Source organism: Mirounga angustirostris, unplaced genomic scaffold (assembly GCF_029215605.1).
Source record: "Mirounga angustirostris isolate CCGP_5_RB_7025 unplaced genomic scaffold, mMirAng1.0.hap1 SCAF_6, whole genome shotgun sequence".
NCBI classification, from domain to species: domain Eukaryota; kingdom Metazoa; phylum Chordata; class Mammalia; order Carnivora; family Phocidae; genus Mirounga; species Mirounga angustirostris.
The window spans coordinates 97146575-97171987 of NW_026991714.1; the positions used below are offsets into that span (position 1 = coordinate 97146575).

Genomic DNA, 25413 nt, shown 5'->3' on the forward strand with positions numbered 1-25413 from the left:
AAATGGAGCAAATGCATGATAGGACTCCTATAATAGCTATAAGAACTGGGCTTGTGACAAACAGTTTTTACTTTTATTTAAATTTCCCATGTTTCACATTTTGCCTCCTCCAATTTTCAGCATATTGAATAATGAAAAATAAAGCTTACACTCATTCTTTAAAGAGTAATTTATCCATATGGCTAAATCAAAATCTTAATTCATCTCCCCACTGTGGCCATTGTTAACATGCAGGTAATGTGAAAGGGAAAAAAAAGCAGGGCTGGCATAAAACCTGCTTTTCAAGGTAAATACCCAACACAAAATGTGTACAATATTCCCAGGTTACTCTCCAGCAATCATGATGCTTAATTATTTTTCACATGAATATACCTTGGTAAACTGTCACCAATCTACTACAAAGTACTAGAAACAATCACAGCTTGAAAATAAAATTTATTTTCTTCCTCAACCATGAGTGAGAGAACAATTTGAACAGAAATTCAAAAGAGACATGTGAAACTTCTAAATTAAGGACTAATCAAAGACAACTGATTTGGACATGAAGACGGTAAGTAGCTTGCCCAACATCACATAGTAAATGTTATAGTCTGAGACTTCTGTGAAGATTAAATAAACAAAAAAATATATATAAAATGCCCAACACAGTGCCTGGCCCATAGTTATTTTGAAAGAATGTAGATCTTGTCCCTGACCAAATTCCCTAACGCCATATTTTGGGATAATATACTATCAATATACTCTGGGATTTTCATAACATCTTTTTCTGAGTTTGAGAATTAGGAAATAACAAATAATAAAACATTTCTGCTTAGAGTTTTAATAAATCATTGTTCATAAATTATATACATCAGAATATTTCATTGCATTTTTTCAAAATGGCTTCCCTAAACCAAATTATCAAAAAGGTCTTAAAAAATATTATTAAAAACTTATAAAAGATCAATTAACTTAAAATAATTATGCATTTGAATAATACATTGCCAGTGTTTTACATTAATCTCAGGACAAAAACTCAACTAAATTTTGAATAGCAAGCAATCTTTTTTTAAATAAGCTAATCTTATGAATGTTTAAAAAGTGTATTTGTAAGTTCTGTGGAATTTTGATTTGCAAACTTCAAATGTAAGGTTCTTAAATATCTACATTTTAATTTGTGTGAAATAATTTAACTTTAATGTATTCAAGAGATCAACTGTATTTAGAAAATGAATAAATACAAATGAATCAGAATATACAGCAATGCTGGGGTGCTGGGTGGCTCAGTTGGTTGAGCGTCTGCCTTCAGCTCAGGTCATGATCCCAGGGTCCTGGGATTGAGCCCAGCATTAGGCTTCCTGCTCAGCAGAGAGCCTGCTTCTCTCTCTCCCTCTACTATTCCCCCTGCTTGTGCACTCTCTCTCTCTCTGTCAAATAAATTAGTAAAATCTTTTTAAAAAAATATACAGCAATGCTAACTTTAATCAAAATATGACTTTATTTTGGCAATTTGTCTAAATATTTATTTTAGGAACAAAACTTTCATTTCCACTTTAATGCAACTGCCCCTCATCCTGCAAAGATCTTGTTAGTAACTATCTTGGAGATTCAAGAAAGAAAAATTCAATTATTAAACCATTCCAAATTTGAGGTTCCTAATTAGAAAATGAAGTCAAGAAGATTCACAACAATATCAGAGTTGAGATCATCAGATGTCCTCAACAATCATAAGAACACTCCCTTTCAAATGATGCTGCATAATGCAAAACTTGTGAGAGTTTACTAGCTCAAAGCCAGTGATAAATAGGGTAATAAGACTATGGACAGATTCTATTATCTGCATGCTCTACACTACCAGTAGATGTAAAAAGGCCAAGAGGACATCATGTTTAGCAGATTTGTCAACCTTATTTTGAGATTTGGTATGAATAAAAAAGAAAATATTTACTTGAAATTAATTTTCAATCTACACAGATGGCCTTTTTTCTTCTATTTCAGAAATGGATAGTAACAGGTATCGCCCCACCCTGAGTTCCAGCTCTATATGCATCTTCAAAAATTTTTTCCTCAGCACTTAATGAAATTTTTTTCTATGATGTACAGAGGCCAACTCCCCAGTCTGTCTTCAAAACACAAATACTTTTTCTCTAATTCCTCCTAAAAATCAAAATAACATTTTTTTATCTTTTCAAGACCACGTTGCTGAAGGGCTTGCCTTTATAATATTTCTCCATACTGTCTAGACAAAGCAAGAAGAAAGGTCTTCCTTTAGATATCATCCCCAAAATAACTCAACCAGGAATACAGAACAGTAGAGAGAATCGTCAAATGTCATTTGCCTTTTTTGTTTTAATTTCATCTGTGAGGAGCGCCTGGGTGACTCAGTTGGTTAAGCGACTGCCTTCGGCTCAGGTCATGATCCTGGAGTCCCGGGATCAAGTCCTGAATCGGTCTCCCTGCTCGGCAGGGAGTCTGCTTCTCCCTCTGACCCTCCCCCCTCTCATGTGCTTGCTCTCTCTCATTCTCTCTCTCTCAAATAAATAAATTTTTTAAAAAATCTTTAAATTTCATCTGTGAGTATTCTAGAACCACAGGATGGTATAATTATATCATCAAATTTTCTATCACAGTGCAACCTTTTGGTGAATTAAAGAAAAATGAGGTAACATATTTTATTCCTTTATTATTTCAGAAGCAAGGGAAACAGTTACTAACAATAACAATACCAAATATCATATTGAAACATTTAAAAGTGAACAGTTCACATTAAGTAGGTTTATAAGCGAAAAAAGAGACTTTTATTCAGATGATCCCCAATAAACCAAGCTTCATCTTCCTCATATATCCTTTAACTCAACAGCTAGAGCTGGCCTTTCCTGCTCACTCTAGAAAGTAAATAGTTCAAACTCCCTCTCTGTGATTTATATCAGGCCTGATGCTCTTCCTGAGGTCTGCAAATCACTAGAAGTTTATATGCTCAGGCACATATTTTAGCTTCTGCTCCTAACAAATCAGTTCAGTGTATGAATTATCACAGCACTCCACAGAGCAGGACCCATATGTAGAAATCAATCCTTTTCCACAATTCACACAAAATAAAATTTGGTGTTTAGTAAACTTCATTGAAGGTTTGAGGAAGAAAATTTACATCATAGAATGCAAATTTAAGATTATTCATGGAAAATTCTTGTTCTTAAAAGTCATTTGAGCCACTCCACGATGTCATTATGACATCCCCTTTCTGTCTATCCTTTCTTCCCCCAAACTCTGTCCCCTCTTCTCTACTCTCCCCCAGACGCAGAGCAGTTTAGCTTTCTCTTTTGTACTTTTTCTCCTGCTAGCTGATACTCTCTAATTGCATTCAGCCACTCAAGTCATTTATCAAGATATTTTCTTAACAAAAACAATTCCTTCTCCAAGGGAAAGTCTGAAGCCACTGGTTAACGGATTATTTCCCTTTTTCACTGCGATGTACTCTTTAGCTTAGTTCCACATTGTAAGAATAGTGTGAGTCAGTGTTTGTCAAAGAGATCTTTTTTCAAATGAACCCTAACATATGACACATACATGAGCACATATACATAGAACCCTAAAACTAAAAAAGCAGAGCTGCTGATTTGGCTTCATCTTCCACCTCTCTCATCTAATGGCTACCAGACACAGCTGAATGGAAGAGGTCTCCCCAACAGTCAAGTTTGAAAAAGACTGGATTATATCTGGAACAAGAATAAACTGCAGAATTTAACAACTGATTGCATTTGAGAAATAGGAGAAAAAATAGTCAAAGTTGACCTGAGGATTGTGAGCCTGCTACATTGAAAGAAGGAAAACACCTTTGATAGAAATAAATTAAAGAAAGTATATATATATTTTTTACTTTTTTTTTTAAAGAATTTATTTATTTATTTGACAGAGAGAGACAGCAAGAGAGGGAACACAAGCAGGGGGAGTGGGAGAGGGAGAAGCAGGCTTCCCACGGAGCAGGGAGCCCGATGTGGGGCTTGATCCCAGGACCCTGGAATCATGACCTGAGCCGATGGCAGACGCTTAACAACTGAGCCACCCAGGCGCCCCTAAAGAAAGTATATATTACTCCTAGTGTCATAATTTGTGACCAATATGTGGATTTTCTTATAATTCCAATTCGATGAAATGAGTATAAAAAGGCAACTTAAAAGATGACAAATTTTAAGTGCATTCATCATAAAACTTAGGCATTGTCACCTGAATAATTAATGTCCATATTCATCTATGCTTACCAGTATAATTATACATTTTTAATTACTTCCGTTGATATATAATATGATAAGCTAAATTAAACATTTAAGTCTAAATAAGGGCTACTTATAATTATCTTTAAAATAACTTCCATTCATTATACCTTGCCAAAACAGATTATTATATCTTTTCTTGAAATCTTTCAATAAACCTCATATATAGTTTATGGCTTATCTTTTCAGAACAGGTAAGTTTTATATGAATTGAAGGCAACTAGCTTATAAGAGGAAGAGAATGGAACCAACATTTATGATATGCCTACCACCATTCTCGTGCTTTTATGTCAGCAGTTTTCATTATGGCTACATAATAAAATCTCCCAGGAATCTTTTTAAAAACATTCTGATGCATGAATGCTACCTCCAGAGATTCTGATTTAAGTGGTCAGGCATGCGGCCTTAGTTTGAGAATTTTTTAAGGCCCTCCAGGTGATCAAGTATACAGCTAGGATTGAAAATAGGTTTTATATACTCTCTCCTGTCATCGTCAAAACAGTCTAACCAGATCATTTTATTATCCCTTTATTTAAAATTAGAAAATTGAATTTTGGAAAGGTTGGGAAATGTGCCTCAGGGCATAAAGAAAGTAAATATTAGAGTTAGAATTTAAATCCATTTTTCTGACTATAAGGATCTTTTTAACCCCCACTTTGTCAAGTTCAAAACACAATATTATTAATATAAATTAACAGTATATCTATATTTTATTTTACTACTGACATTAAAAAGAGGTGAAATAAAGTATCATTTACCTTCCATTTGCTAGCAAGACACCATTTCCTTTATTGAACTAATTAAATTGCTAAAAAGGAGGAAATTGCTTTGTATTTTGTGCAATTAAGATATGGTATATTGTTAAGAAAAAAAAAGAAGAAGAAGATAGCAGGAGGGGAAGAATGAAGGGGGGGAAATCGGAGAGGGAGACGAACCATGAGAGACGATGGACTCTGAAAAACAAACTGAGGGTTCTAGAGGGGAGGGGAGTGGGAGGATGGGTTAGCCTGGTGATGGGTATTAAAGAGGGCACGTTCTGCATGGAGCACTTGGTGTTATGCACAAACAATGAATCATGAAACACTACATCAAAAACTAATGATGTAATGTATGGTGATTAATATAACAATAAAAAATTTTAAAAATATATGGTATATTATCTGACTTTCAAAATGTCCCTTTTTTTTGTATATAAACTATATTTAAAAATTATGAATTTTAGAGTCACCTATCAGAGATAAGAAGGAAAATACAATATAAAAGTGTTTGAGAAACATATAAAATGATTATATTGTCAACTATTTTATTCTATCACCTTTCAGGAAGAAAGGTGACGTTTGTTATAAAATACCATGATTTGTTAAGTAATAACCAAACTTGAAGAAAGTTCTTTAAAAAAAATGTTTTTTCACCACATCAAAAACCAATAATGTATTGTATGGTGACTAACATAACATAATAAAATTTAAAAAAATAAAAAATAAAATAAAATAAAATGAAATAAATGTTTTTAAATGTAGCCAATGTATAAGTATGTAAAAATATAAATACATATCAATATTTTCTTTAAACCTTAAACAAGCTTATACATTTCGTAAGCTAATTTATGAATGTTTCCTAACTTTTATGACAAAAGGTTAACATATGATTTCAACTAGCTAGCTAAAAATAAATAAATAAATACCATACATTCTATTGCTTTCCATCTTAAAATATATTGTCAGTGGGCTTTAAAAAAAGACATATGAAAAGTGATATTACCAACTCCCTAAAGGCAACAAAATCCACTAAACTAGAATTCATATTTCAGAGAGGAGATGGATAACATCTCACAATTCAACCTCAGCAGAAGTCATTAAGCCAGGCATATATGTGAGGGCTGTATTTCTCATTGTATTACAAATCCAATAAGAGCTTTGCCTTTGAGTTACTAGCCCTACAAAGATTAAATCAAGGTACTGTGAGGGGAAAAAAAGCTCATGGATGCTCGGAGATTTCTAGAATAGAACACTTACGAATTTTTTTTTAGCTCAAATAGATAAGAATAGAAGTCATTTAGTCCTGTTTTTTCATTATACAAACTACCTACAAGGCTTTTGCAAAAAAGCTATCCTTCATTCTTGACCCTCTGCAATCCTGTACCCACTGAATTTAGCTTAATATTCCAAATTGTTAGTATAGGCTGCAAAGCCTATCATGATCCCTGCCCTGCCTCATCTCATACTACATATTGCTTTAATCTCAGGACTAAAGTCACACTGCCCTTCTTTCAGATCTTCATAGGCACTAAGCTCTTTGCCACTGCAGAATGCCTGCATAAACAATTATGTTTCTCTAGAACGTGTTTTCCATCATCACCACCCCCCCAACTTGACCTGGCTAAAATCCACTTACCCTTTAGGCCTCTAACATAGAGAGGACTTCCATCATCTTTCCTCTTTAAATTTCAAAGTTGGTCCTCTTTCTTAAGCACACTGTACATATCTTTCATTCCTATTCCAATTTGTAATTATAAATTAATTTGGGAGGCTATTATTTTATTTCTGTGTCCCAAGGCCACTGGTCCCAAGAGCATGGAACATGTCTTACTACTACATCCTTATATCCTCATTTTTTTTTAAGATTTTATTTATTTATTTGACAGAGAGAGACACAGTGAGAGAGGGAACACAAGCAGGGGGAGTGGGAGAGGGAGAAGCAGGCTTCCCGCGGAGCAGGGAGCCCGATGCGGGGCTCGATCCCAGGACCCTGAGATCATGACCTGAGCTGAAGGCAGACGCTTAACGACTGAGCCACCCAGGCGCCCCCTTATATCCTCATTTTTACAAGCCAGGTGCAAAACAGATGTTCAATAAATACTGAATGAATGAATCAACTGGATACTAAAGAAGAGTGGCTAAGAGCAGAGGTTCTAGAATCAGGTTGCCTCAGTCCAATCATTGGTTCAACTACATAATAGTTGTCAATTCTTTCACTTCCAAAATAAGAATTATAATAATAGCTAAAATGCAAAGAATATGTTAATCTACAAGAGAAGTAAAAAAAAAAAAAAAAAAAGAATGAAGAGAAGACCAAAGAGTTAATGACATGGGATAAGTCTTGTTTCTGAGACGATGAGCTATAGATTGAGACAGCAAGAAGCAAGAACTCATATCCTTCATCAATATAAGAATAAATATTCCTAAAAAAATCTTAACAAATAGAATTCAGCAATATAGGAAAAAAATATATACAACACAACCTAGTAAGGTTTATTCCAGAAATGCAAGGTACAATATGACCTAGCAAGGTTTATTCCAGAAATGCAAGGGTTATTTCATATTTGAAAACCATCAATTTAATCCACCATATTAACAGACTAGATAAAGAAAATCAGGGGTGCCCGGGTGGCTCAGTTGGTTAAGCATCTGCCTTCCACCCAGGTCATGAACTCCAGGTCTTGGGATCAAGCCCTGAGTCAGGCTCCCTACTCAGCAGGGAGTCTCTGCTTCTCCCTCTCCCTCTCTCTACCCCTCCCCACCATTCATGTTCTCTCTCTCTCTTTCTTTCTTTCTCCAATAAATAAAATCTTTAAAAAAAGTTTTTAAAAAATCATATGATCATGTCAATCAATGCAGAAAAGGTATACTTCTGACACAATTCAACACCTATCTATTCATGACAAAAACTCTCAGAAAAGTAGGAATAGAGGAGAATTTCTGTATCTTAACTTTTCTAATCTACATAATAATTAAACATAACATCATACTTAATGATGAAAGACTGAATGCTTTCATCCTGAGATCATCAAGAAAGTGAAAATATCAGTTCACACCACCTTTATTCAGCATAACACTAGAATTCCAGCCAGTGCAATAAGGTATGAAAAAGAAATAAAAGGCATACAGTTTTAAAAGGAAGAAATAAAACTGTCCCAATCTGTTCATGACATAAATGTCTATGTAGGAAATGCCAGGAAATCTACAAAAAACTAAAACAAAAACCTCGAACTAATAAGTGAGTTACAAGACATGAGAAAAAATAAATCTATTGTGTTTTTATATACTGGTGATGAACATATAGCAATTGAAATTTAAAATACAATATCATTTACAATACCTAAAAAAATGGCATGACTAGGTATAAATCTAATAAAACATGTACAGGACTTGTAGGCTGAAAACTGCAAAGTGCTGATGAAAGAAAACAAAGATTTAAATAAACAAAGAGGCATACTGTGTTCATGGATTGGAAGACTCAGTATACTAAAGATGTCAATTCTCCCAAGTTGAATATAGGTTTAACATAATTCTTTTTTTTTAAGTTTTTATTTAAATTCTAATTAATTAACATGTACTGTAATGTTAGTTTCAGGTATACAATATCGTGATTCAACACTTCCATATAACACCTGGTGCTCATCACAGGTGCACTCCTTAATCCCATCACCTATTTAACCCATGCCCCAACCCACCTCACTTCTGGTAACCACCAATTTGTTCTCTATATTTAAGAGATTTATGTTTCTTGGTTTGCCTGTCTCTCTCTTTTTTTTCCCCACTGTTCATTTATTTTGTTTCTTAAATTCCACGTATGAGTGAAATCATATGGTATTGTCTATCTCTGGCTTATTTTGCTTAGCATATTACTCTCTAGCACCATCCATGTTGTTGCAAATGGCAAGATTTCATTATTTGTTATGGCTGAGTAATATTCCATTGTATATATACCACATCTTCCTTATCCATTCATTAATCCATGGACATTTGGGCTGTTTCCATAATTTGGCTATTGTAGATAATGCTGCTATAAACATCAGGGTGCATGCATCCCTTTGAATTAGTATTTTTGTATTTTGGGGAAAATACCTAGTAGTGCAATTGCTGGATTGTAGGGTAGTTCTATTTTTAACTTTTAGAGGAACCTCCATAGTGTTTTCCACAGTGGCTACACCAATTTGCATTCCCATCACTAGTGCAAGAGGGTTCTCCTTTCGCCATATCCTGATCACCAACACCTGTTGTTTCTTGTGTTAATTTTAGCCACTTTGACACGCATCAGTGATCAATAGGGAAATACAAATCAAAATTACAGGTTTAACGTAATTTTTATCAAAATCTTAGCAAAATCTTTTGTAGATATACATACCATTATTCTAAAATTTACATGCCAACCAAAGGAACTAGGAAAACTAAAACAACTTTGAAATAGGAGAATAAAGTAGGAGGAACAACTAAATGCAATTTCAAGATTTAATATAGAACTACATTAATCTATACATGCAGTACTGACCAAAAGATAGACAAATAATTCAGTACCATAGAAATGACAAAGATGCAAAAGTAATTTAATGGAGGAAGGATATCCATTTCAACAAATAGTGCTAAAGCAACTGGATATCCATGGGCAAAAAGATGAATCTTGAGAAAAGTCTCATATCTCATAAAAATTAACTCAAAATGGATCATAAATGTAAAATATAGATCCAAAACATAAAACCTTTAAAGAATATCTTTGGGACCTAGAACTTGTCAAACAGTTCTTAGGCACAAAAACACAGTGCATGAAAGAAAAAAATGATAAAATTGATTTCATCAGCTACAGAATGCAAGAGAATATTTGCTAACCCCGTATATGAAAAAGTTTTCCTATCTAGAATATATAAAGAACTCTCAACAACTAACAGTAAAATACAAACAAACCAATTACAAAATTGGCAAACAATATGATGAACCATTTCACTGAAGAGGATATACAGGTAGCAAATAAGCACATGAAAAGATCTTTAACATCACTAGACATGAGGGAAATGCAAATTAAGATCACAATGAGCAATGACTACACACCTATTAGAACAGCTAAATTAAAAAAAATAATGAGAATACCAAACGCTGGTTGGGATGTGTAGTAATCATACCCTTTGCTGGTGGGAATGTAAAATATTACAGCCACTCTGGAAAACAGTTGGGCAGTTTCTTAAAAACTAAACATTTATGTACCATATGATCCAGTAATCACACCTCTGGGCATTTATCTCAGAAAAATGAACTTATGTCTACAAAATCCTGTACACAACTGTTCATAGAAGTTTTATTTGTAATAGATCCAAATTAGAAAAAACAAAATTGTCCTTCAATAGGTATATGGTTAAAAATATATGGTGCATCCATACCATGGGATACTACTCAGCAATAAAAAAAAAGTAAACTATTAATACACAACTGAGTGAAAAAAGCCAGTCTCAAAAGATCACACACTGTTTGATCTCATTTATAAAATTTTTTTAATTTATAAAATATTTTTAAAAATATTTAGATTAGTATTTTCCAGGGGTTATGGATGATGGGGGGCAGGCAGGAAGGAGAAGTTTGGAGGGGTAAATGTGAATATAAAGTGGTAGCAAGAAGTAGATATTCATAGTGATGAAATATTTCTGTATCTTTCCTATGGTGCTGGTGGTTTCTGAATCTATACATGTGATAGAACTATACACATAAGTTATAACAATATGCCAACTTCCTAGTTTTTATATCATACTACAGTCACATAAGATACAACCAATGTGGGAACTGGGAAATAGGTACACAAAATCTCTCTGTACTACCTTTGCAACTTTCTTTGAATATATAATTATTTCCAAATAAAAGCTTTTTTTTTTTTAATTTTAGTTTCTAGTCTTTGAGAGGCATTCCTGGAACACTATAATAACCTAAAAATGAGAGAATATGGGAAGGCTTCCTGGTACAGTATGAACAACTAAATATAAAATAAAAGTAATCATCAAATAGGTTCGGTTAGTTCTACTTTACAAGCTTTTAGGTTTTATACAAAGGTCAAACTGAATAAAAAGGAGCAGTCAATATTTGTAAAGGAGTTGTAAAATTAGGAAGAGCTGCTTTTACAAAAAACAACATAATATATCATAAAAAATGATGATCATATCTCTACTATGCACCAAAGAAAAGAATTATTTTTCTCTCCCCAGTTGTAGGCCAACTTCCATACTGCCAACTTTGTGGGGGTGTTGCATAGTTCTCTTTCTGAGCCCCTGCTACTATGCTTAAAATTGCCAAGGAGGAAAAGAAACTTAGTAACCATAAGAAGCTGAATAAACATTTGCCTGTAACTATTCTGCAGCATAGATTACATAATCACTTAGTATTCAATGATTCCGATTCAATACCACTAAAGACAGCAGGTGATCATCATCCACATTTTGAGAATACCATTTATGGATTACCTGGAAAAGTTTCAAAGTCACTTCTTAAATGCAGTTACAGATTTCATTTTGGCATAAGTGCACCCAGACACAAATAAGCCTTGTTAAAATGGAATTCTGCACAAGGGTCACTTCCCTAGTTTTTTGTTTTGTTTTCACATTGGGCACAAGAATCTTTTTTTTTTAATATTTTATTTATTTATTTATTTGAGAAAGAGAGAGTGAGAGAGAGAGCACAAGAGCAGGGTGAGGGGCAGAGGGAGAAGCAGATTCCCCGCTGAGCAGAAAGCCTGATGCGGGACTCGATCCCAATGACCTGAGCTGAAGGCAGACGCTTAACCAACTGAGCCACCCAGGTGCCCTGGGCACAAGAATCTTAACACTTACAGTTAGATAAGGTTTACCCACTTCAGATCTCTGTTATAAGGATACCTACAGTTGTTTCACTTTTAACACAGGACTTAAAGACTATGAAAGATTTGTGGAGATTAATTAAATCTATACTTCATAATAGGATCTATTAACATATTTCCATATATACATCTACTTAGTAATTATCAATTTTATCTTCCTCCTCAAAAAGCTTTTGTTAATAACCCTTGACCACTATCACTAAGGGAACTAACTCTGTCCTCTGTACCTTCTAGGTAGTAACATTTGGTGTTAGTGTGGTTCTGATTCTTTATGCTCTTCTCCAAGTAAACCCTTTCCCAATCAGATTCTATAGTATTCTGATTATCTATTGCTGTATAAGAAGCCATCCCAAAACTTAGTGGTTAAAAGCAACAACTTTTTATTCTTTCTCATGGTTCTGAAGTATGACTGAACTCAGCTAGGATTTCACACATCAAATCTCTATGCAGCCGAAGTCAAGGTTTGGCCTTAGTTGCAGCCATTTGGGTTGGCCATCCAAGATAGCATATTCACAGTGCTGGTAGCTGATGGTGACTTTTTGGGTGAAAACTCAGGTGAGGCTGTCAGCCAGGGTGCCTACCTGGTTTTGGACTCTCTGTGTGGGTTGGGTTTCCTACAATATAGCAACTGTGTTCTGAGATGGTGTCCCAAGATTGATCATTCTAAGAGAGTTAGGTGAAATCTGAAAGAATTTGTTAGTCTTAGAAGTCCCAGAATGTGGCTTCTGTCACATTTAAGTGATCAAACAAGTCATTCATTATGGGGGTGACTGGGTGGCTCAGTCAGTTAAGCATCTGCCTTCTGCTCAGGTTATGATCCCAGGGTCCTGGGATCGAGCCCTGCCTCAGGCTCCCCCTCGGCAGGGAGGCTGCTTCTCCCTCTCCCTCTGCAGCACCCCCTGCTTGTGCTCTCTTGCTCTCTGTCACATAAATAAATAAATCTTAAAAAAAAGAAAAAAGAAAAAAACAAGTCATTAAGACAAGCCCAGATTCAAGAAGGGTATTAAACTCAACCTAATGATGGAGGAAAGGCAATCATACCAAAAAAGAATATGTAAAATGGAGATATTATTGTGACCATTTTGGAAAATGTAATTTACCACATATGGAAAGTTTTGGGGTTTTTCCAATATACTAGTATAAAATCAGTAGCCTATTTTTACTGGGTAACACCAGAAATGACAGTATGATGTTATAGCTCTTGGTCTCCCTAAGTATTCTGTCTCTTTTTTCTTTTGTTACCTTTTCTAACAGCATCATTATTAAAGTGGTAGAAACATGGAGATGATCAGGCATCAAAAACTCTATGGTGGAGAAGGCATTTCTGCATAGAGCTGTGGTGTCCAATATGGTAGCTACTAACCACATGTGCTACTGACCACTTGAAATGTGGCTGGTCCAGATGTACTATAGATGCAAAATGCACACCAGATATCAAGAACATAGTACTAAAAAGACTGTGAACTACCTCACTAATAATGTTTATGACTACATTTTGAAATATTTTGCATATATTTAATTAAATAACATTTATTGTTTTTACCTGTTCATTTTATTGCATGTGGCTATTAGAAAATTTTAAATTACATGTGGCTCACATATTATTCTAGTTTGCACTGGCTCCAAAAAAAAACACTAAATTATATTTTCCATTGTGTAGCACCACAACAGTTCGTGGTGTTTATACCATTAAATGGTTTTCGGGCATTTTAATTACTTCATGCTAAATCTTATGTGAGATACATAAGTACACTCAAAATCAATATTTGGTATTTCTATAAAACTGATTGCTTTTCCTGAGATTTAAATACACATTTCAGAATTAATATATCTACATTTTTACTACATAAATGCAGCAATTCATTTCACATAAGATTTCAAATTTGCTCACACAGTTTCTGTACAAAAGTAAACTACATGACCCCTGATTAAGATCATGTATTAATTTTCGATTGTGGTTGTAACAAATTAACACAAACTTCATGGCTTAAATAATACCAATTTATTGCCTTACAGTTCTATAGGTCAGAAATAGGACATTGGGCTAAAACCAGTGTCAGCTGGGCTGTTTCTTTCTTTCTTTTCTTTTTTTTTTTTTTTACAATTTTATTTATTTATTCATCAGAGAGAGAGAGAGAGCACAAGTAGGGGGAGTGGCTGGCAGAGGGAAAAGCAGGCTCCCCGCTGAGCAAGGAGCCCGATGCAGGGCTCGATGCGGGGCTCAATCCCAGGACCCTGGGATCATGACTTGAGCCAAAGGCAGACGCTTAACGGACTGAGCACCCAGGCGCCCCTGGGCTGTTTCTTTTGGGAGGCTCAGGGGGAGAATCTGTTCACTTGCCCATTTGGGTTGTTGAAAGATTCAGTTCCTTGTGCTTATAGGGCTGAGATCCCTGTTTTCTTTCTGGATGTCATCTAAGGACCATTCCTAGCTACAGAGGCCACCCACAACTTATTGGATTGATGAAGTATTGTCAATCAACAACCTTGGTTGAGTTTTGTCGGATACAAAGTGTGATAGTTATCTCTAAGGAAAACACTTAGTCAAACCTAGTTTCAATTTATCTTTCAGAAGAAAACAAGTGAGTAAATTCATGTCGAGAATTCAATAAGCTATTTTGTTGTGGTTACAAGACTCAAACACATATATGAAAATTTATGATGCAAAAAATGAACCAAAATATGATGGGACAATCTGTAATTTGTAGATCGCTAATAGTCTTCTCCAATTAATTATTAAGTATAGCAAATAGCCCAGCAAATCAACTACGTAAGTTGCTTATCCATGTCTGACCCTGCTAAACCTACTTCAGCACAGAAATAAAGCTACAGGTTGGCCTTTGATCCTAAACTTACATCACAAAGGTAAGATAACTTTTTTTTCAGAGCCTAACTACAAATTCATTCAAAAATATGTTTCAATGATAAAAGATTCTGCTAATAATTCCAGTGTGGCAGGGGAGAGATTCCCCCATGCCAACAAGCAGTTCTCAGAACATCAGCTGGGTGGTCCAGAGTTCAACTCAATTCTGATACCATCTATCTAGAAATAGCATCAGATTCCATAGGTTCAGAGTTTAGTACAGGGCACCAGGGTGGCACAGTCGGTTGAACATCTGACTCTTGGTTTTGGCTCAGGTTGTGATCTTGGGGTCATGAGATGGAGCCCCACTTTGGGCTCTGAGCTCACCACAGAGTCTGCTTGAGATTCTCTCTCCCTCTGCCTCTCCTTCTGCCCCTCCTGTTCATGCTTTCTCTAAAATAAAATAAATAAATTTTTAAAAAAAAGAGTCCAGTACTACAAATTTGTCACCACCACCACCCTCCTGCCAACACTTCAGATGCCAACTCCAAGTCTGGGTTGCTACCTGTACTTCTGATCAACTGGCTATAAACCAGAGGTTACTATGACCCCCTTCTCAGGTTCAATAAATTTGTTAGAGCAACTCACAGAACTCAGAGAAGCATTTTACTTACTAGATTACCAGTGTATATATAGCTCAAAAACAGCCAAATGGAAGAGATGCACAGGACAAGATATGTGGGAAAGGGGCACAAGATATGTCCTTCGAGCGTGCCACTATTCCTCATTGTGTTCACCAATCTGAAAGGTCTGAACCCTATCCTTTGGTTTTATGGAGGCTTCATTAAATAGGCATGATTGATTAAATCATTGTCCCCTCGTGATTAAATTCAACCTCCAGCCCTTCCCCTCTCCCCAGGAGGTCAGGGAGTGATACTGAGAGTTGTAATCCTCTGATCATAGGGTTGGTTTCCTGGCAACCAACCCTCATCCTTAGATCCAAAGCCATCTCATTAATATAACAGAAGATCTTTATCACTCTCATCACTTATAAAATTCTGAGGATTTTAGGAGCTCTATGTCAGAAAAGGGGCAAATACCAAATATATACTTCTTATTATGAAACACAATATCACAAATGGAAACTGATTTATAAAGATAAAATAGCTAAGGTGATATTATGAGTGACTCATAATTGGTTAGCATTGAAGAAAGGCTTTAATTTAAATTTGGCTTGTTTTGATAGGAGCATTTAGTCTTGCATTCAAAGTAATTATTAACAGATATGTATTTATTGCCATTTTATTAATTGTTTCATTGTTTCTGGAGATTTTCTCTGATCCTTCTTGTCTTTTTTGTTTTCATTTTTTGCTAATTTTCTTTAGTGATATATTTGGATTTCTTTTTCTTTATTCTTTGCATGTTTATTAGTGGGGTCTTTTTGGCAGTAAGTGAGAGAGAGAGAGAGAGAGAGAGAGCACGAGCAGGGGGAGGGGCAGAGGGGAAGCAGACTCCCTGCTGAGCAAGGAGCCCGACACAGGCCTCGATCCCAGGACCCCAAGAACATGACCCGAGCTGAAGGCAGCCATTTAACTGACTGAGCCATCCAGGTGCCCCAGTGGTTTTTGATATATGATTACCACTAGGCTTGTATATACTTCTTCTGTAAATAGCAGTCTATATTAAGCTGATGGTCATTCAAGTTTGAACAAATTCTTTTCTCCTCTCCTCCCCATGTTTTAGGTATATGTTATCATATGTTATATCCTTTTCTGTGTGAGTTCCTTGACTGATTTTTACAGAAAATTTTTACTGCTTTTGTGTTTCCTGCCTTTATACTGTTATTTTTGGTCTCTCCTTTCCACTCAAAGGGTCCCATTTAATATTTCTTGCAGGGCTAATTTAGTAGTCATGAACGCTTTAGTTTTTGTTTAGGAAACTCTTTATCTCTCCTTCTATTCTGAATGATAGCTTTGCTGGATAGAGTATTCTTGGCTGCAGATTTTTCCCATTCAGCACTTTCAATATATATGCCATTCTCTTCCAGCTTGCCAAGTTCTGTTGAAAAATCTCCAGCTACTCTTATGGGTTTTCCCTTGTAAGTCAATGACTTCTTCTGTTTTTCTGCTTTAAGATTTTTTCTTTATCAGTATATTTGCAAATTTAATTACAATATATCTTGGTGTTGGCCTGATTTTTTTTAAAATGTTGGGAGTCCTCTGTGCCTCCTGGATCTGGATGTCTGTTTCCTTCCCCAGATTAGGAAAGTTTTCAGCTATTATCTCATCAAATGAATTTTTTGCCCCCTTTCTTGTTCTTCTGGGACCTCTATAATGAGAATGTTATTCTGTTTGATGGAGTCATTGAGTTCCCTAAGTCTATTCTTGTGTTACACAATTCTTCTTTCTCTCTTTTGTTCAGCTTCATTGCTTTTCATTACTTTGTCTTCAGGGTCATTAATTCATTTCTCTTCTTCTTCCAGCCTGCTGTTCATTGCATCAGGTGTGTTTCTAATCTTGTTTATTGCAGTTTTCATCTCTGATTGATTCTTTTATAACTCTTTTATATCTGTGTTCAGGATCTTGCTGATTGATGTCTTCTATTCTTTTCTCAAGCCCAGTGAGTATCCCTATGATTGTTGCTTTAAGTTCTCCATCAGGCATGTTATTTATATCTGTTTCACTTAGATCTCTAGCCATGGCCTTATCTTGTTCTTTCATTTGGGATAAATTCCTCCATCTTCACATTTTGTCTAAGTCTCTGCCTTCTTCTTTGTGTTAGAAAAGCCAGTTATGTGAAAGAATGGATGGATGGAAGGAAGGAAGGAAGGAAGGAAGGAAGGAAGGAAGGAAGGAAGGAAGGAAGAAGGAATGAAGGAAACGAGGGAGAGAGAAAAGAAAAGAAAGCAAAGAAAAAACAAAGAAAAAAGAAAAGAAGATTTGGAAGCCGCCTTTAGATTTCTAGAATTTTAATTTTAACTTGTCTCCAGTATTAAAAAACTCATTACATATAGATCATCCTAACTGCTTTATCTTATCATTATGACAAATAAGGCTGAAATTATTTCTAAAATGGATTTCAGAAAAGAGGTAGAGGACTTTTAATGAAGAAAAACCCCTTAACATCTCTTTGTTGGCCTTAGTGAATCTTTAGAATTCCCCAGGAGAGGGAACACATTAAACCCAGGACTTACAAATGAAATAGGGCTCTGAATAACAAAAGCCAGTCCATTTGATTATTTACTCACTCAACAAGTATATAATGAGAACCAATAATGCACTTTCACATAAGACACCAAAAAAAGAAAATATTGGGCAAGTAGAGGTCTGGAAATGCAAATTGCTCCCTGCATACAGCCAGACCTGACTCATTTACTTTAGCTATCATTCACTAAACTCTCTAATAACCCCTAGAGTAAAGTACCAATCTCAGTGTTAAGTTTACCAAGGATTCTACATCACGTGAAGACTTGTCCAGCAACACATCCAAACTTAACAATATCAACATGATTTCAACCCACTCCTGAAGAAATATCCATGTCTACTGATTCTTAGAATAAAGTATGATGGCTACCCACCTCCAACTTTGTTTTCACCAATTACAGAAAGACTATCATTTAAAAAAAAAAAAAACTGATTTCCCTCTAAAACCCTTCCTTCTTTAGAGAGCCTCCTTGCTCTGCCCCAACCACATGAAGAATTCCTTATTTACCCTGTACATCAGAGAAGATGGACTAGGTCTAACCAATCCTGGAGGTATAAGAAAAACAGCAGAAATACCTTAGAAAAATATACTTCTAAGTTTTAAAAAACAAAAGTTAAACTTTATCTGATTCTGAATATTCTCTGGAGTATATTTTTTAATTAGTAAAAATCTTGTTTTGGAATATATCTGGATGGGCATCCAAATGAAGAGACTGTGATGAGAAAATTATGTTTCTGAATATTCACACTGATTTTTAGAAAAGACCTATACTTTGCAAAATAAGACCTTTTATAACAGGCAGTCTATCATATAAATTGAGAGATGCTTGGAACTCATTTCATTTAATGTCAGAGAAGCTGTCTCTCCATTATATGGCATATACAATATGCAATAATTTCATTTTATTTTTCATTCAAAAATACAATCTAGCTTTTTCTAATGCCAAGTATTGTGCCTGGGGCTTGAGATAAAATAGTAAATAAAATAGACAAACAATAGATTTGCCTGCATAAAGCCTAAAGTAAGTAAGGGATACTAACTACTATAATAGATTCAAAATGCAAGGAGTATTGACGATTCCACAGAAGAGACTAAGAAAGACTGGTATTAATGTATGTCATAGGGCTCCCAGAGATGCTCACACCCTAATTCCCAGGACCTTACATGACAAAAGGAACTTTGCAGATGTAAATAAGGCTAAGAGCCATGAGATGGCATGACTATCCTGGATAATCTGGGTGGGCCCTATCTAATCACATGAGTCCTAAAAAGTAGAAAACATTTCCTGGCTGGGGTCAGAGAAAGAGATACAGGGACAGAAAGAGTCAGAGAAGTGTGACATTGCTGGCTGTGAAGATGGAGAAAGAACCAAGGAATATGGATGGCCTCTAGAAGGTGGAAAAGGCAAAGAAATTGATTTCTCCCTACAGACTCCAGAAAAGAATGCAGCATTGCTAACACTTCCTTTTTTATCCCAGTGAGACTTGTGTCAGACTTTTGAACTACAGATGTAAAATAATTATTACTATCTATATATGGAAAATATTGGGACAAATATATATATAATCATTAAAGTGGTAAGTGGTTGTCTGTTTTATCATAAGTTATGGATCCATCTGGTTTCATTTCCTACTAATTTCTTACTAATGTCACAAGACATTGAACTTACTAAACAGAATTTCAGTCAAAAAAATGATGAAGACTTACTTATCTGTTTAAGAAAGTAAAGTCATCTAGGGCGCCTGGGTGGCTTAGTTGGTTAAGCGACTGCCTTCAGCTCAGGTCATGATCCTGGAGTCCCGGGATCAAGTCCCGCATCGGGCTCCCTGCCCAGCGGGGAGTCTGCTTCTCCCTCTGACCCTCTCATGCTCTCTGTCTCTCATTCTCTCATTCTCAAATAAATAAATAAAATCTTTAAAAAAAAAAAAAGAAGAAGAAAGTAAAGTCATCTAGACTCAAACTGGTCATGTGGACTGAGCCTGAGAAAACATAAACTACATTCATTTCCCACTGCTGAACTTCTCTGTACTCAACAGGCTTACAAAATTTGAAGCCTTGAAGTCACATTCACATAAAACATCCACAGATTATAATGAGTGTTAATCTTGCTTTAAGTTTTCACAGTTATCTTTATTATGTCTCGATAATCATCAAGCATTTACTCTATCAACAGCCCAATTACAAAAGCTCCTAACTAATCTGAAAAGCAAACCAGGCCCACCAAATGAGACAAAGCATTCCTTAAACTGGAAGTTGAAGTCTGAAGTACAACAGCTATCCTAAAATCTTTGAGCAAATTCTGAGAAAGGTTGAGTTCAGCTAATACCAGGAAAGTACATTCCCTTTCATTAAAGCTGATGAAAGGTATAAAGAAGCATCATTTGTGATATAAACCGGGAATAAAAATAAACCTGGGAATGTGTTCTGAAAATATTCCCCACAGTTTTTCCAGATTGGTTGCTGCTGTTTAATTCCAATATTCACTGTGTAGGTCAAGATACTAGTATTAGACCTAAAATACAGCACTTGTATATGAAAAAGAGCTATTACATTGTTTTTGAAGTGCTTTCTCATAATATTACAAATTCATATTTTTTTATTATTAATGGGTTGTACTTACAATAGAATGTTAACATAATGTGCATATAAATGTATTTCTGATCATGTGGACCACCACTGCATAAATTTAGCTCCTCCTGCTCTGACCTCTATACCAACATTAGGGCAGATCACCAGACATTACCCACACACAATAATTATTTCCTTCCCTTAAAAAAAAAGAAAAATGCCTTCCTCAACAAGTATTTAATATTATATCCTAAGAGAAAGGAATATATAAATATACTAAGATCACCCAAAGAACAGCTTTCTCACCTTTGTTCTTCTTCCTTTTCTATGCTTCTGCTCTTATCATTAATCCTCCCTATATTTTTTCCATGGCAATCATTTAATATAAAAAATAAATACAAATTAATTGCTTTAGGCACATTGTCATTTTAATTTAAAAAATGAGATGAAGCAAGCACTAAATTCAATTTACCTGTATCCAAATAATAACTACTGAGCCCCTGCTACCTGAAAGTCTCTGTTTTAAGGGCAAGGGAGATAATCCTCATTCTCTTAGAGCTTCTGTCCAGCAGAGATGGCAGAGGAGTAAACACAGGAATTCCAACAGGGATAAGAGCTAAAAATGGGGAAGCGCCATGACCAAGAGGTATTTCAGGGGTATTTACTCTCCTTTGCCAGAAGAGGAGAAGAGGAAACATGGGGGAAGGAAGAAGGAAGAAGAAAACAGCCTCTATCAAGTATGAAGAGTAGTGTAATCTAATCAACTAAATAACTGAAAAACATTTAAATTCCTAATTGAGTCTACCCTTAAAAAATATATATGAGTTAAGATAATTATCTGGACATGATTTTAAAAAGCTACTTACCTCTGATCTTAATTATTTGCATATTATAAATGAAAAAATTTCTTTCCACTTCATTCTTCTAACACAGAACTTACCTTGTTTTAAAGCCAACATATCTAACAGAAGTATATTAGTAATATAAGTTTTGTGTACTTGACAAATGGACCTTGAAACTGAGTATCAAAGGAAATCCTTGTTAAGAAAAAGAGCAGTAAAACTTAGAAAAATACATATGTATTTTCGGTGCCTCACATAGCATATTTTATACTTGCAGTGGATATTTAAGCACCTCTATTCTCTGTATGACAAAATTACTTTTCAGTAATAATCATTATTTTCCAATTTGTTAACTTTAAAGCAATAGACAAATCTTAAAGAGAAAACAAATTTCAAAGTTAGTACTCAAATTCAATAAAATATTTCACGAGTGAAAAAAAAAGATTTCACATATGAACTTCACATGCATAAAATCTGCATTTACTTAACATAAATATTACCCATGGAAATTCATACTGTTTCATTGTCATAATTTTTAAATTTAAGTTCCATGTGACCACATAAAATAACAGAATTGAAGTGACTCTATTTCTAGTTCTTTGTCTTTGTGTCATCATTATTTTGAAACTGCTATTTAAATGCATAAGGAATATAATGGCTATTAAAGTATAATCATAAAATGTGCAATTTGAATCATATGTACATATTATTAAACATCAATTATAACCACAGTAATTGTTTAGAACTTAGAAAAACAAAAGAATTTTGAGAAAAACATTTTATCACTTAATATTTAGAACTGCTAAACATGGTGACAGTAAAAAGCAGGCCAACTTTCAGTTGGTTTTATTATTGCTTATAAATATCTAGATATAATGCACCTGCTTAATGATTGCACCCAGGGCAGAATGCTCCCATCACTTCACCTTTGGTATGAATAGTTTTTAACCCAAAGTTGAAGAGAGCCATAAAACCACTTACGTGATATGTATTTATGATGCACAGGACCAACTTCAGGGGCATGTGATGGCACATAGGGTCCCATCCTCAGAAAGAAACCCCATGGTTTGCCTTTAATACTCTGCTATCACAGTCTTGAAATTTTTAACAATTTTATCTCTGAATTTGAGTATATTAGTGAAGTCTGATGGAGTAGAAGCATATGTCCTAGACTCACATTTAGTTCTGCCTTCCAGGTACAGGTCCTTAGCCACCTGCTCCCCCACCCGACAACTGCTGCCCCCTCCACTTCCGGTGACGGTCTTGGCACAAGGCAAAATGGGTCACAGTCATGGGGAAGGGCCACAGATACCTGTGAGGGTCTGCATGTTCCCATAAGTATCCCTATGTACTAGGGAACCAAACGTTAAACAGCAAATAAAAATCACCTTTCTCGGGTCAATCAAGACTGTGAAAAAGGAAAAAGAGTTATTTCCTCTGCTTTTGAACAAGAATACTTGCATTTTCATTTTGCATCAAGCTCCACAATTACATGGCCATCCCTGACTATGTATGTGGGTAACTATGCATGTGTATCTGTTTGCTTTTGCATCTAAAGGAATAAAACAACTTTATATCTGATAAAGTGAATTTATCTATAATTTTATAATTTATAGATAAAATAAACTTATATGTAATTGTATTTTTATCTATAAATATGAGAATAATTTTAATAGTTTACAGATCATGGGAGAAGGAAATCCAATACAATACAATACTGTCTTTTGAGTTCCTTATAATTGATGAATTCCCTTAAAAAATCTTTAACTAAGAATATATTATATGCTCTCTGGGTTCATGCTTGCCTTATATAATTTTCTATTTCTTATGCTTTGTCATACTGGAAATTAAAAAAAGAATATATCATATGCTAAAAATGGAACTATTCTAGCTTCAGAAGCAGGACATGATGTTATAACATGTTCTTCTTATTAACAAAATCTGCTTTACAACTCTGATTTCTTGACAGGCAAGAGATTTTTGGTCAGGAGCCAAAGTCATCAAATATTAAGAGTATGGAGATACATCATATGTGCAGAAGGAGCCTTAAAACTCATTAACTAATTTTAGCACATTTCAATTATTCACATAAATTACTTATACTGAACAATCTTAAATCTTTAACCTCACACCCAAAAAGTCATATGCTTTGTAACTAATAAATTTCAAAATGTATCTTCATAATTCTTTAATTATTCCATTTGTAAGGCAGATGAGCAAAATATTTTATAAATATATTATTATTATATATTAAATATATATAAATCCTTTATGTTGTTTAGCTCTATTATTTAAGAGGCTTTATGATCAATAAATGCTTGACAATGTCTTCAAGGCAATGTCTTCTTTCTTCATTTTAAAAACAGCAATAAGATTTGAATGTAAGAACTGGCATAGATATTCCATAGATGGATATAAACATGTACATGTGAAATGAATATATCATATATGAAGACATATGAAATGAAACCAAAAGCACCTTGAAACAAATATTTTTGCATGTGTCTAAATTTAGACAGCATTTCTAATATTCCTAAGAGATAGTTAAAACTGCAAAAAAAATTATGACATTATGTCACGTGTGAAAAGGTTAGGAGCTATTGTTACAAACTACCTAAGTTCCTTACACCTTCAAAAATAACCCCTGATCCCTTCAACACTGACTTTATCTAATACTGTCTAAATTTTTTTATTCACCAACGTAATCCCGAACAGTCTCCCTTTTCTTCATCTTCCTTTTATCCTTTAAATTGATGTCCAACTCCAGTTTCTTTTCTCCAATCTTGACTCCCTTCTTCAACTAATATTTAGATACTGCCTCAAAAAAAACAATTATATATTGTTGGATCCCATCCCTAGAAATTCCTATATCAATGCTGTATTCTGTGAGTAGAACCTACTCAGAAAGCCAAATATGTAAAATCATGTACTCATTTGTAATTTATCACATTTGTACACAGAAAGAACATCAGCATATACCCAGTGCATGAGGTTGGCGGAAAACAAGTTACCTACATTGTTCATGTACTCTGAAAGCAGGTCCTGGAGAGCCTGGCGAATGGCATTGCATTCTGCAATAATCCGTTCCCGATGGAAATCTCTAGTGCATGAAGAGTCAGCCAATAGTGCAGCCCCACTGATAATGGCTTCAAGACGTTTCTCTAGTGATGGTCTAATTTCTTCCTCAGTCACTGTGAGTGGATCCAAGACAATTAAATTCTAAAGGAAGAATACATTTCAATAATTACAACTCCATTACATTCTGCTTTAAGAAAAATAAATATTATTTCGTTTTCACATTTAGAAATCAGATGTGATAATAAAGAGAATTTCATTTCCATGCATTACTCTATGTAATAATTATTATTCAAATAAGAGATAAAAATTGTGCAATTATGAGCATCAAGTCTAGTGTCAAACAAACCAGTATCCAAATCTTGCCTTTCCTATTCACAGATAGTGTGAGCTCAATCAAGTGTCTTATACACTCTGAACCTCACCTTCCTGATCTGTAAAATTGGAATATTAAAATGTTGCTTGTCTCATAAAACTATGTAAGAATTATGTGAATGCTTAATACAGTGCATGGCACATATCAACTATTATTTACAATAGTCACCTTAATATGGATCTTCATTGTTTACATAATATTTTCACATATATCATCTCATTCTGACAACACTAAAAAAAGTTGGGCAGTAAAGATAACTACACATTTCAACTGGTGATGAGTCAAGCTGAGGCTCTCTTGCCCAAGGTCACTGGGCAAATAAACCGTGATTTCAGACGAGTATCCAGATTGTATAATACCTAATTCAGCATTATTTTAATTATGCCTCACTGTAAATCATACACTCTAACCTCCAACACTAACATATCAAAGAGAATTCTGAACTTAATTATTTATTTAAAAAGTGAAAGTCTATCTTCCATTTGATCTATTATAACTTCTAGCTATTTCCCACTATTGGAACCTGGCATGGTATTTTTAATGTTTCTATCATATATAAGTCTTCAGGCAATAGAAGTCAAGATAATCTGTAGCCTATGATGAAAAGATGGAGGTTATGTGGCTCTAAGGGTTCTTTTATTAAAATATATCAAGAGAGGAAGCCTTTCCAAGATTTAAGCATAA

The 25413-nt window shown here is 34.7% G+C and overlaps 1 protein-coding gene across 1 annotated transcript in view; it reads right to left on the minus strand.

Moving 5' to 3' along the window:
- Positions 1-25413, minus strand: part of CTNNA3 (catenin alpha 3) — a 1789288-nt gene that overhangs the window by 1265372 nt on the left and 498503 nt on the right. Inside the window, exon 7 of the mRNA XM_064594691.1 lies at positions 24294-24497. Coding sequence (XP_064450761.1) covers positions 24294-24497 — 204 coding nt within the window. The remainder of the gene's footprint in view (positions 1-24293; positions 24498-25413) is intronic.